This window comes from Ictidomys tridecemlineatus, chromosome 5, assembly GCF_052094955.1.
Source record: "Ictidomys tridecemlineatus isolate mIctTri1 chromosome 5, mIctTri1.hap1, whole genome shotgun sequence".
Lineage (NCBI taxonomy): Eukaryota > Metazoa > Chordata > Mammalia > Rodentia > Sciuridae > Ictidomys > Ictidomys tridecemlineatus.
In genome coordinates this window covers 195,818,134-195,831,644 of record NC_135481.1, presented here as the reverse complement: position 1 = coordinate 195,831,644, position 13,511 = coordinate 195,818,134, and the positions used below count along the sequence as shown (strand labels likewise).

Here is a 13,511-nt window from a genome sequence, read left to right as displayed (position 1 = left end):
AATTCAGGGACAGGCCTGGGGTCAGCTCAGTGGCAGAGCACGTGCCCAGCTTGCTTGAGGCCCTGGGTTCCACCCCCAGCACTTTAAAATAAAATAAAAAGATAAAGCAGAGGCCAGCAAGCTTCTTCTACGAAGCCAGATAGTAAATATTTTAGGCTTGGGGCCATGTGATCTCTGCTGTAAATAATCAGCTCTGCGGGGGAGCGCGCAAGGTACAGTTTATGAATAGCTGGGCGCTGGGACTTGAATTTCACATAATCTCTGCATGTCACGAGATGTTTTTCTTCTTTCAATTTATTTCAAAAAAAATGTAAAAACTATTCTTGATTCATAAGCTGCACAAAAAACAGACGGTGCTCTGGATGTGGAGGGCCAGGGTGTGCCAGCAGGAGCCGGTGGGCGAGGGTGCTGTGCGGGACACAGAGCAGGGTGCTGGATGCTGGGGCCAGGCCACGTGGTCCTCCTGCGGGACCTCCAGCTAACAGAGCAAGACCACTTCCTGGCCTTGTCTAAGTGCACGGTCACTGTGCTGCCCGAGAACCCCAGCACCCGCTCCTGGCTAATGAGCGACCCTCTTTCCTGACCCAGGTGTGGATGCGCCCTGGCTGCTGGCCTCACCCATCGGGGACCGCCGGGCTTCCACAGGCCCTCCTCCAGGTGACCTGAGGGGCGGCCCAGTCCCGGGCAGGTTCTTGTGACCCCTCTGATGAAGTCGCTTGTGGCCTGGGGTGCAGGCTCTCACCCCTGCTGCGGTGGATAGTCCACTCATTTAAGTGGACATTCCCGGGGGACTTAGGCTGAAGGACATTGACACTCTCAAAGAAAGTCCAGCAAAATGTTTGATTTTTCCTCTTTACATGGGATTTCCTTCAGGAAGTCAGTCACACACTGACCACGTGGAGGAGCAGGAAGGGTCTGGACCCCAGCCTTGGCTCTCTCCGCGGCTTGCTCACCCAGTGGCTGGGGGAAGTCATCATCCCCGCCCCCGCCCCCCACGCTGGGTGGTTCCTATTGGTACCAGGAGGGAACAGGGTTTTATGGCAGCAGCTGGGGTCATATTTGCTGTGCCTGGGGTGGTGCTGTGACCACCAGAGAAGTCTGAGGCTGAAGTCAGCCAGCTCACCCTGAGTGGCGGGGACCAGGACCTCAGGGCTCAGGTGACAGTAACACACATGCACACCTGAGGCTTGAGCCCTGAGCCCAGGGCACTAAAGCAGAAGGTGGAGCCCTCCACAGCACATGGTGGGTGAGGAGAGTCGCTCCCCAGGGGATGGCTAGACAGGAGGACTCAGTGACCCGGGTCCCCACCTCCAGAGCCCTCTGCACCACTCCCCGTGGGCTGGGCCACCGCTGCCACACCCCTCCGACCTCGCCGAGCTCCACACAGCTGGCCCTGAGGAGTCCCCAGGGCGGGGGTCCCTATGGGGGACTCTGGGGTGGGGCCTGGGCCTCAGGATCTTCAAGAAGTTCTGGGGGCACCTCTTTGTGCAGCCAGGGTTGAGGGCAACTTGTGGAAGTTACTGGTGGGAAAATGAGGCTCCCGCGGCTGCCCGGCCCTGGTGGGGGCTCCACCTGCTCCTCCCTGGAGGCCGCTGGAGGCCAGACGGAGCTGGAGCCCAGCCGGGGTCGGGGTTCGCCGCACACACCCCGGTGGAGGGACCGGCGATGGGCGAGGGGTCCCGTTTCTTATGTTAGGTGACAGCAGTCCCCGGGCCTACTCTTCTAAGGACGGAGCCGATGAAGCCAAGGACATGGAGTTGGGGCCAGGGCAGCAAGGCGAGAGCCTAACGATTCACCAGAGGCCTCCCCGGGCTTCCCGTGGCCGCGGGGCCCAGAGGCCACGAGAGCCGGCTGCTCTGGGCGCACAAGTCGAGGTCAGCCGGAGCTTGGCGCTTACGTAAGGTTTGGTCAACAACGTGATCCTGGAGTCCGAGGGGCCGAGAAGGCTCGCTGGGGTGGAGGACAGAGCCCAGCAGCCCTGGGCGCGGGCGGGGTTGGCCACCTTTCCCCTCCACCCGGGGAACCGAGGCCCAGACGGGCGGGCAAAGCTGGCATCCACCCGACCCAGAAGCTGGCGGGGTGGCGCTGGCCTGTAACCCCAGCAGCTCGGGAAGCTGAGACAGGAGGGGACATTCAGAAGCCCCCACGTTAGGCAGGTGCCATCCATGAATTCATCAGCACTCCTGACGCCCCGGGAGGCCACTTACCACCCCTACTGCACGTCCGAGGGGCGGAGGCTTAGAGCTCCTTAATAACACGGGACACCTGCCACCGGCCAGAGGGCACTCTGGGTGAGCAAGTGGGCAGGACAAAGCTGTCACAGCGGTGAGGGACAACACGGGCCCTCAGGGAGCGTGGAGTCCGTGGGGAGGTCCCAAGGAGCCAGCGAATAGCCCTCTCCACCCACCACAGGGCGGGTCTTCCCACTGCTCCTCCCACTGCTGGAAGCTCCTCCCACTGCCAGAAGCTCCTCCCACTGACAGAAGCTCCTCCCACTGCTGGAAGCTCCTCCCACTGCTGGAAGCTCCTCCCACTGCTGGAATCCTAGAGAGATTTTTACGCAGCGGCCACATATGAGCCACTTCCTATGTGCCTGGCTGTCGTTTCTCACATGTCACTCAACATAAGACAAAATGGGGATATTTTGTCTTTATAGACAAGAAGAGGTTCAGGAGGTGGGTTGGCCTAATGAGGGAAGAGGAGGGCAATGTTTACCGCCACCCGAAAGATGTCTCTGTGACAGATGGTGCATCTCGGACATTCCTGAAGGAAAGTCATGGGTGGCATGCCTGGGTGGCCTTCTTTGGGCAGAGAAAAGGAGGAAAAGGTTCAGATTTGAAAGCCAGGTAGAGGTGGGTGCAGGGGTACACACCTATAATCCCAGTTACTTGGGAGACTGAGGCAGGAGGATCGCAAGTTCAAGGCTAGCCTCAGTAACTTAGTGAGACCCTGTCTCAAAATTAAAAAGTCAAATTAAGACCTGGGAATAGAACTCAGTGGTGGAGCAGTTCCCTAGCACACACAGGCCCCTTACTGGACCCTGAGCAAATCACTGACTTGAACTTCATTTGCTCCTCTGTAAGACGGGGTGAAACAGTGCCGCCCACCCCCACAGCTGGAGGATGAATGGGAGCGCCCCTGTGGAAGGGTGTTGAAGCCACCACTCACGTGACAATACCGAGCACAGGATGGTTCAGGAACTGGAGAGAGGGGGCAGGTCTACCCTCAAAGGCTGAGGACCTCTGGGGTCTTGTCCAGTGAGCCCCATCCTACCCCAGCTTCCCTGGCTCCTCTCTGGGCCAGGCCCTACGGCACAGAGCTCATAAACACAGACTAGAGCTCAGCGACTCGTTCACGGTGTTACTCTGGGTGAATCATTTTGCCCCTGTGAACCTCAGTCTCTTCATCTGTAAATGGAGGTCATCTACCTCATGGTGCAGTTAGGATTCAACAAGTCGATGGGTTGAAACATTGAGCATGGCGTCTGCCATAGAGTGGGCCCTCAGAAAAGGGTGGCTGATATTAGCATTGTGTGGCTGCTATCGATGGCCCTTGTGACCTTGCAGCCTGGAGGAGACGCCCTGCCCCTCTCCTGGTTCATCAGCACAGACTCCACTCCCTCCAGCTCTGGCCTCACCCCAGCACCTGGTCAAGGCACAGAACTAGATGGAAGGGACATCTCTCTTTGAGCTGGAATCAGCCTTGTCCTTGTCCCAGAGACTGATCATTAACCAGTCCCTGCTCTCTGTCCTGCGGCTGCTGAAGGGCCCCCAGCCTCCCAGGGCCCCAGCCTCCTGACATCCTGCCGTGCGAGGGACAAGGCCCCGGCTCCTGTTGCAAGGTCACCACTGTGTGTGACCCTGGGCGAACCCCTTCTGCCCCGGGCCTCAGACTCTGCGTGTTTGTAAGGAAGGACCTGGTATTCAAACCTCGTGTGTTCATTTTGGAAAAAGAGACTCCTGTGGGAGGCGGATAGGGGAGAGAAGGAGCAGGCCTTCCCGACAGTTGGAAACGCTGCCTGGGAGGCCACGGCAGCTCCTCTTATTTCTTCCGCTCCATCTCATTCAGACCCCAGGCCTTAGGAGGGACCTTGCATTAAGTAAGTGCTCAATAAACACAGTTACTGTTCCTAGGAAGGGCAGCCTAAGATAAAGAGAGCTCAGCCGGGGTTGAAAGGGGACAAGGTGCAGAGACCTGGGGAGACAGTTTAAAAACCAATAAAGCCAACAGTGCAGAGCAGGGGCAGCCGCGCACGGTTTGCATCTAGAATCCGGCCATGACCTGTTTCTGCACCACCTGCCAATGGAGACTGGAGTTCACATTTTTAAGTGGTTGAAAAGATCAGTAGAAGAATAACCGTTCAGGATGCGACAGTCCGTGAGATTTTAACTCATTAATAAAGTCGTGTTAGCGCCCACCACGCCCACTGGCACCCTGCCCCTCACTTCAAAGGCAGAATTGAGTAATCGCGACAGAGCGGCTGGCGGAGCCTAAAATATTTACTATCTGGTTATTTACAGAAAAAGTCTGCCAGCCCCAGCTTCTCCCCCCTCCCAGGGAGAAGACTTTGCCCCCGAGGAGACCCGGGGTCGCTGCTTGGCCAGCGACGACATATGAATGAACGGCCTCACTTCCCCAACCCCGCCTGTACAGGCTGACGATCGTTCCGAGCTCTCAGGGCCGTTGTGGGAACAGAATACACAGGAGCCACTAGTGCACAGAGATGCCAGCAAGCGACATGGCTTAGATGCCACACGGGCCAGCATTTAACTTTGGTCAGATCCATTTTGACTGGAACATACACTGGAAAAGAACGTAACCAGCACCTAAAACCCTCAGAGGCGTGGAGGATGCGGTCGTGTGAGTTATGAAAACGACCCCAAAATCTGCTGGGACCCATCTGCCATCTCTCTCTCAAGAGGTGGCTTCTACCTCTAGGTCCCAGGTGGCGCCTCTCCTAGTCTCATGGACCCAGGGGGAAGCAGCGAGCAGGAAGGCACTTATGTACCTGAGGCCAGATGCAGCCTCCTGACCACATCCGGCCGCAAGGGAACCCGGGAAATCCTGCCTTTTCCCTGCAAAGCCCCGAGCCCACGGGGGCCCACTGCCAGGAGAACTCCAGAGAAATTGGTGTGGGACGAATAGTGATCTGTACCCACACACGGATCAACTAAGAAATAGGACATTTCAGAGCTGGGGTGCAGCTCAGTGGGCGGAGAGCCTGCCCCACATGCCCAGGGCCCTGGTTCAGTCCCCAGTACCACAAAAGAAAAAGAAAAAAGAAAGAAATGAGACATTTTAAAGTGGACGTGATGTGACAGCCACGTGCAGCCCTGGGAGAAAGGCCCAGGGACTCGGGCTGCCCAAGAAGAGCCCAGGAGCCTGTGCCCTGGAGTGACCTGGACGGCCTTCTCCCGCTCCTTGGTACCTGAGGGAAATACACCTCTGCTTTTGCAGCGGCTTGAAGACGTCACTCTCTGAGTTGTGGCCACAGGATTCCCTCTGGCTCGGCTGATTCCCTCCGGTGGCACCGGTGGCTCTGGAGCCCAGTGCCGGGCCTGAGTCAGGCTCCATCATCTGCCCACTGGGTGATCTGGGGAGGCTGCTTGCCCTCTCTGGGCCCACAGAGTGGTCTAAAGCACGGTGGCCGCTGTGGGGTTTTGCAGTCAGTTTGTTTTTGCTAAGAGCACAATTTCAGAGGGTGGGGGTCACGGGGCCAGGTCACGGCACAGTGCCACTGTGGCTGCCCAGACCCCTCTTCAGTTTCATTTTTTTAAAGTTTCTACTCTCACCGCTCCCCACTTGGACCCTCCTGTAGCAGCTTCCCCACGGCTAAGAGGCAGCTGTTGCTTCCTGTGCTCTCCTTCCTTCTTTCCTTCCTTCCTTCCCTTTCTTTCCTTCCTTCCTTCCTTCCCTTTCTTTACTTCCTTCCTTCCATCCCTTTCTTTCCTTCCTTCCTTCCCTTTCTTTCCTTCCTTCCTTCCATCCCTTTCTTTCCTTCCTTCCTTCCCTTTCCTTCCTTCCTTCCTTCCTTCCTTCCTTCCTTCCTTCCTTCCTTCCTTCCTTCCTTCCTTCCATCCCTTTCTTTCCTTCCTTTCCTTTTCTTTCTCTCCAGGAATTAAACCCGGGGCCGTTCACCTCTGAGCCACACTCCTAAGTGCTTTCATTTTTTATTTGGAGACAGGGTCTCTCTCACTTAGGCCTTGCCAACTTGCTGAGGCTGGCCTCCAACTCGGGACCTCCTGCCTCAGCCTCCCAGGTCGTCGGGACCATAGGTGTGCGCCACGGTGCCAGTTTATATTCCTTATGTTCTTCCACAACGCCGTGTCATCCACATGTGCACGTGTTTAATTCACATGTTGTCCTTGGGGCCTGTACCTCATTCTGGTTTTCCCACAATCAAAACTGTTTTAAGAGATCCATTTCTGTAACTGTTGGTTTGCTGGTTCGGTGCTGTGCTTGGTGTGTGCCATCAACAGAGCCTGCGTGACCGCCAACTCCTCACCCCAGGAAGAACGCGCAGGGACTGTCTGTCGCCTGTCTCCCGGATGAAGAATCCCGGGGGCTTTATCCCCCAGGAGCAGAGCTGTTCCCCCAGGGCAGAGGCACATTTGGCTTCCGCACACTCCTGAAGAGCATAATGTGTAGCTTTTCATCTTTCTCCCTTCCTCCCTTCCTTCCTTCCTTCCTTCCTTCCTTCCTCCCTCCCTTCCTTCCTTCCTTCCTCCCTCCCTTCCTCCCTTCCTTAAAGGCCGGCCCAGACCACACTCTTTCTAGCAGTGCCCCAGCGTTCCCACGGCCACGTGGCTGCCAACACTGGACATTACCCAGCTTTCTTATTTTTTAAAGTCTTATTGATTCAAATCTCATTGCTTCAATTGGCGTTTCTCTGAGAATTAGGTTGAACATCTGTTCAAATGCTTTCAAGCAAAGTTTCATCATAGGATCCAGTTCAAAGGGTAATGTGGAGAGTCAAAGGAACCAATACATATGCTCAACAAATGCAAGAATCAGAAAACCAAGGTCCCACAGTTGGACCTGTCTGATTCTCCATTAGACATTTGACGCCTAGAAGGTGCTCTGCAAGTGCGCATTCCCCTGGCTTCTCCCAGTTTCCTCTGGTTGTCCCTGCTCCCCGCCCTTCATGCGGTGGAGTGGCCGCAGTGCCCTTGCACAGCCTCACCTGTGTTCTCATCACCTTCCCAACTGAGCTCCTTCTGAGCCTCCTTCTGGCCAAAGAGACTCTTCAGGATGGCGTTGGCAATGGGCAGCATCATGGCGGTGGAGGCGGTGTTGCTGAGCCACATGGACAGGAAGGAGGTGGTCACCATCATCCCCAGAATGAGCCTGGGGACAGAGGGAGATGGAGTCAGAGCCCGAACCCAGGCTCCACGAGGTCCTCTGGGCCCAGGCTCCCCTCCCTGAGGAACCCAAGCCCTTAGCTTCACAGTGGAAAGTTGAGATGCAGAGAAGCAAGTCAGTGGCCAAAGCGACCCACAATCTGGGCTTGCTGGGATCTCAAGAGCCCTGGCCACTGTGAGTGAACGGCCCACAGGCTCCTGGGGAAAGGGAAACCAGAGCCATTTCCACCAAACCCTCCGTGTCACCCATTTCAGGGTAAAGGTGCCAGGACACCAAGGCTCCTGCCATCTTGCCTGCGACCTTCCCAGGCTCCCTCTGGCCCCCACTCCCACCAGCACCCGCTGCTCACCCGCTGAGCCTCTCCCCAGCACCCAGCGCGCCTGACTCCTCGGCTCCTGGTCTTTGCTTGGTCTGCCTCCACAACAGAATCTAAGTCTCGGGTGTTGTGGGTTTGGTTTTTCATATATTAGTTTCTTAATCCACCTGGAGCTCATTTAGACGGTTATGAAGGAAGGAGTCAGCAGAGTTCTGTTCATAGATCAGACCAATGATCTAAGCTCCCGCCGTTTACTGACCCTCCCTCCTTCCCTGTCAGTTCCAGTGTCCTCTGGGTCGGTTCTTCTGTGTCTAGATGGTTCTAAGCCAGTGCCTCGCTGTGCTCATGGCTGCAGATTCACCTCCACAGCCCCCGCGCCCCTGGATAGCAAACCCCGCTGGCTGCTGGGCTCAGCTCTCGATGGAGTCTGTCCCGCAGGATGCACAGCCTCCCGAGGGGACACCTCACACAGTCGGGCAGCTGTCTCAGCAGAGTGGATGCTGGAACCCAGGGGTCATCCACAGCTCTCCTCCTCCCTCACCCCCACGGGTCATGTCACTCAGAGAGCTCTCAGGTCTCTCCTTCTGTCCTTCTCCACTGCCACCCTCTAGTGCAAGCTGTCACCATCCCTTGTCACACCCAGAACAGCCTCCCAGCCAGGCTGCACCTGGCTTCTCACCTGCAGCCCACCACATGTGGCCAAGAGGAGGCTTAAAGATGTAAATTTGCCAGGTCACTCCCTGGCTCAGGACCCTTTACAGCAGGGGGCTGTGGACACCACCAGGCTGGATCAGGGAGACACCTGGCATCTTCACGTTGCTAACGTCTAGTGAGAAGTGAGTCTTTTCCTCAGTGCCTGAGACTTTATCACCAAAAAAGGTCACAGGTGTTTTCTAGCACATTGTAACAGCTGCAGGACCCTGGCTTAGCGATGATGCTCAAAACGGTTTCATCACTAGATCTTGCCGTGTGCTGGGTTCATAAAGGGGCTGTTACGGCAAAATGTGTTTTAAAAATACTGTTTGAGTAACTGCATTTTGCTCCAGTTAGGGTTGTGGTTGTTGTTTTAAATCCTGAAAACTGGATTGCTTCATGCAATTTAAAACATCATTCTGAGAAAAAATCTTAAGATTCACCAAATTGCCAAAGGGGTTCATGGAAAAAAAACAATAGACGTGCACACACACACTCCTTTGCTAAATCCACCCAACCCTTGGAGAATGGCTTTGCAGGGTTGGGTCCTGCCCCCGCCTCTCCTGGGCCATCTTCCCACCCACTGTGTGTCCCCAACGGCTCCACCCCATCACCCGGGCTGCTGAGCAGCGAGCGAGCCTGAGAGCGCAGGGCCAGGCCCTCTGCGCGGGGCTCAGGGACAGCCCGCAACAACCTTCTAGTGCTCGCAGGGACTCTGTGAATCAAGGTCCTTCGCCATTTCCAGGCAGCGAGGGGCAAAGTCACGTCCCCGGCTGGCCCTGTGGCCTGGCCTTACCTGGCCGGCTGGACTCCCACGAGCATCAGGACCTTGAGGGCGATCCTCCGGTGTAGGTTCCACTCCTCGATGGCAGTGGCCATGATGAGACCGCTGAGGAAGAGGAAGTTGGTGTCGAGGAAGTACTGGGGGCAGACCTTGCTGGAGGGCAGGATGCCCAGGAAGGGGAAGAGGACGATGGGCAGCAGCGCTGTCACTGACAGGGGCAGGGCCTCGGTGCACCAGTAGACGGCCATGAGCAGGATGACGAACAGGCAGCGGCCCTCCTGCGGGGGACATGCACAGCTGGGGGTGTGCCCGGGGCCTGGTGCAGGGCCTACCGGGCTCCTTCGCCGGGAAGTGGTGCCCTTGGCTTTGACCTTGAGCTAGGGCATCACCTTTCTGAGCCTCATTTTTCTCGGTACAAAATAGAGAAGCTATTTCTTCCTACTTCACAAGACTGAAAGAAAACCAACCAAAATACTCACTGTCTTGGAGGTAGACCCCTAGGCGAGGATGAGAATGGAAATACTTGATTTAATAGGGGACCTCAGAAAGTTCTGGAAGGGTGTGGGCAGGTGACCCAGAGAAGGGGCCAATACAAGGTGAGTTTACGAGAAGTTTCCACCGTGGGCAGTTGGAGCCACAGTCCTGGTGGGGAGCCTGGGACGCAGCACAGGGCACACCCGGGAGCTGTTCTCCCTGGAGCCGCTGGCCATCGCTGGTTGAGGACGGCTCCTGGGAGCACTTCCGACCTCCCCCTGTGCAGGCTGAGCTCTGCCCACAGCCAGAGAAACACTCCTGCAGCCACAGGAAGAGGGATCAGCCTGTGCGGGCCCAGGGACCACCCTGGAGTGGAGGGCACACAGTAAGGACGGCCGCAGCTGGGCAGGTGCAGCGGCCAGCACGGCACACACTCGACGCCCAAAGACGGTGACCGTCACACTCATCCCGTCCTGTGCACCGCCTGACCTACCAACCGGTGTCCCGGTTTGGAAACGAGGCATCCTGAGCCAGGATTGCAACCTCGAGTGCTCACAGGAGCCTGACGTGCCACCGTGGAGCTCTGGGCTCCCCCGCACAATCTCGCACTTTGCAAGAAGACATCTTGCTTTTCTTTGGGGTCTGTCACGAGACGCCAGACTGCCAGGGGACAGTGCACTCCTGCCCCTGACACTGGCAGTCAGTCTGGGGCCCAGACACCTGCAGCTCATCAGCTTCTGCAGCTCCAGGAGACCCACGTGCAGGCAAACCATTCGCCCCGAGAGACAAGGCCCCAGGCGACCCAGCACCGTGAGCATGGGGCAGAAGAAAGCCATCGGAGGGACTGGTGGGGACCGAGGAGGGCGCTGCCTTGGCTGAGTTCCCCCAGCCCCCCAATTCATATGTTGAAACCTAACCCCACTGTGGCGGGACCCTCATGAATGCAATTGTAAGAGGCCTGGGGGCCCTCTGCCTTGTCCGGGCCCAGCAACAGGTGCTGAAGCACAGAGAAAGGCCCCTGAGACACTGAGTGTGTCGGCGCCTCTGTCTTGGAGCTGGCTGGGCTGCTTTAACAGGCTCCAGAACTGTGAGCAATACATTCCTGTGGTTCACCCCGACCCAGTTGACGGCGCCTTTTGTTACAGCAGCTCAATTGGAATAAGACGCTCCTCCATCTCCCTGGACCCTCGCTGTTCACTACAGGTGACTCCGTCAACGGAAGGGTGTGTTTCCTGAGGCTCAGAAGTAAAAGGGGGTGCCACTGCATACCCACTCCATTCCTAGTCAGGAACATGGTGTGTTCCACGTGGAGAGGACCTGGGAGGGTGAGCTGCTGGGAGCAGAGCAGGGGCCTGAGGGGGCGTCCACATCAGTCACGCTGGTGTACCCCCTAAGGCCGCCAAAACGGGTTCCAAGCCGGGGAAGTTCTCAACAGCCCTTCTCCCTACCGACCCCTGAAATTCCCGGAGCATCCAAAGCACTGCCAGACCACATGCACACATCTACTTGTCCCCGTGGACCCAAAGCTCCTGACATTCATTTGCCCATGGATCAAAACATCCCTTAAAACTTTGTGTGGCTGGAAATGCTGCCGAGTCGCAAACTGCGACGATTCCGGTGTTCAGTGTCGCTGGCCTCCTCTGTGTCCCCGCCCAGAATGCAAGTGCCACGAGGAGGGGGTCCCTGTTTGTGTCTCATTCTCTTCTGTGTCCCCAGCACCCGGCTTAGCGCCCAACACGTAGGGGCTGAGGCAGTGCAGAATGAGGGAACTGAGGGAGGGGACCCCCGGTACTCTTTGCTGGACCCTGTCCTGGAGCTTCGGGGGCAGAGGGAGGAAGAGAACCTCTGCCCTCAGTGGGCAGCGGGCAGGTGGCACACGCCTGTCACCCCAGGCCTCGGGAGGCTGAGGCAGGAGGATTGTGAGTTCAAAAGCAGCCTCAGCAACTCAGTGAGACCCTGATTCTAAACAAACAAACAAACAAACAAAAAAGAGGCTGGGGGTGTGGCTCAGTGGATAAGCACCCCTGGGCTCAATCCCCAGAACCAAGATAAGTTTTAAAAAATTAAATGCTTTCGGGGCAAGTGGCTAAAGACTCTTTAAGAGCAGCACCAAGTCACGTGACCCAAAGGAGCCGTGGCTCCAAGTCCATTAGGGACAACTAGCGGGAGTCATTAACTTAGCTGAGAGGCCAGAGGGGTTAGCAGGGGAGACTTCTCTCAGGAGAAACTGCCTCAACTAAACATTAGCAAACGAAAGCTCCGGCAGCGTCCGAAGGTCAGACCCTGCGCTGTCCCGCCAGCGTCTGGTCATTTGCTTGTGTATTGTACTCGCAACCTGAGGGCAAAGTTGTGCAGCAGTAGAGGAACGTGGCAAACTCGTTCCTCTAACTTGAAAGGAATCGGTATGTGTGTGTGTGTGTGTGTGTGTGTGTGTGTGTGTGTGTGTGTGTGTGTGAGAGAGAGAGAGAGAGAGAGGGAGGGAGGAATCATGTCCAGCACCCAAGTTAAACACCTCAGGCCTGAAGGTAGCTTCTCTGCTGGTGACACTCTGAGGTCAGCACCTAACAGGGGACTAGAATGAAGAGGCCCAACCGTGGACCTTACAGCATCCAAAGAATAATAAAGGACAGTTCACACAAGGTACACCACAACTCTGACGGCCTTAAAGGAAACCCCCTTCTTGAAAAGTGTCACTCAACTATCAGAAGAATAAACAGAAGAGCTGGACAGTCCAATTTCCTCCAGAGAAATCCAATCCGTGTAAACTCCCTCACACACAAGCCTTCAGGCCGTGGTGGCTTCAGAAGTCATTCTACCAAACACCGGAGGAATGGATGAGCCATTGTGCACAAGCTCAGGGGACAGGGAGGGTCACTTCCCATGGCGTTTTCTGAGCCTGGTTTCCTGATAAGGGCATCAAAAGAAAATGGCCTGGAATTGTAGGGAGCCGTGGCATGGGGTCCCCTGGGCATCTTTAACTCCGAGACGCTCGGCTCAGAGTTTCCTTTTCTGTCTTGACTCACGACACGATGTGCAGGAGGGATTGCAGCAATCATGACAGCCACCAACATTTTTCGGGGGAGTGCTGAGGCTCGAAGCCAGGGCCTCGTGCATGCTACGCGCGCGCGAGCGCTCTACCACCGAGCCACACCCCGCCCTCCACTGATTTTCCAAGTACTTTCTCACTTCCCGTCGTTCACCCAGTTCAGGGCTCTCTGATGTGGCAACTCACTCAACGCCCACACAACCTGAACTGGGAGGCACTACTACTTCCTCCCTCTCTTCAGGGGGAATCATGAAAAGACATCCATTCAGGTCACGCACATAAACTGATACAGATGATTCTGTTCCTGGGGCTGGGAATATAGCTCAGTTGGTGGAGTGCTTGTCCTGCACACACAAGGCCCTGAGTTCAATCCCCAGCTCCGCAAAAAGAAAAAGAAAACAGAGAATTCAGTTCCTGGCATTGCGCTGTCTGTCGTTCACAAACGACATCCTTTAACAGGAGTCCTCACTTTTAAATTCGTCCCTCTTAAACATCTAAGGGGCTACGGAGATTGGACAGTACTATTCGTTGGGCACTTTTACAAACGTATGAACTCATTCTGTTCTCACCCGCTGAGGGCAGGGGTCACTGTGTCCATTCTACTGACAGGACAACTGAGGCAGAGAGGTTGCTCTCACGGTGGGTGCAGGAGGGACAGATGAAACCCAAGGCCTGGGAGACAGGCTGTCCCTCCTCCCTCTCCCAGCACCCAGCCCAAAGAGGCAAAGGGGAGGGGTCCCTTCAGGTCCAGTCCCACATGTCAGTCACCCCCGGAGCTGGCCATTCTGATTTCCGAATTGAGACTGTGGATCAAGCAATTGGGATTTTAATCATTT

The 13,511-nt window shown here is 56.2% G+C and overlaps 1 protein-coding gene across 7 annotated transcripts in view; it reads right to left on the bottom strand.

Annotated features, from left to right (window-relative positions):
• The window catches only part of Slc13a3 (solute carrier family 13 member 3), a 60,922-nt gene that overhangs the window by 29,854 nt on the left and 17,557 nt on the right, over positions 1-13,511 (bottom strand). For all 7 annotated transcript variants that reach the window (XM_078052033.1, XM_078052030.1, XM_078052034.1 and 4 more), the window contains exons 2-3: positions 9,168-9,433; positions 7,184-7,347 (exon numbers count right to left, since the gene is read on the bottom strand). In XM_078052033.1, the coding sequence (XP_077908159.1) occupies positions 7,184-7,347; positions 9,168-9,433 (430 nt within the window). The remainder of the gene's footprint in view (positions 1-7,183; positions 7,348-9,167; positions 9,434-13,511) is intronic.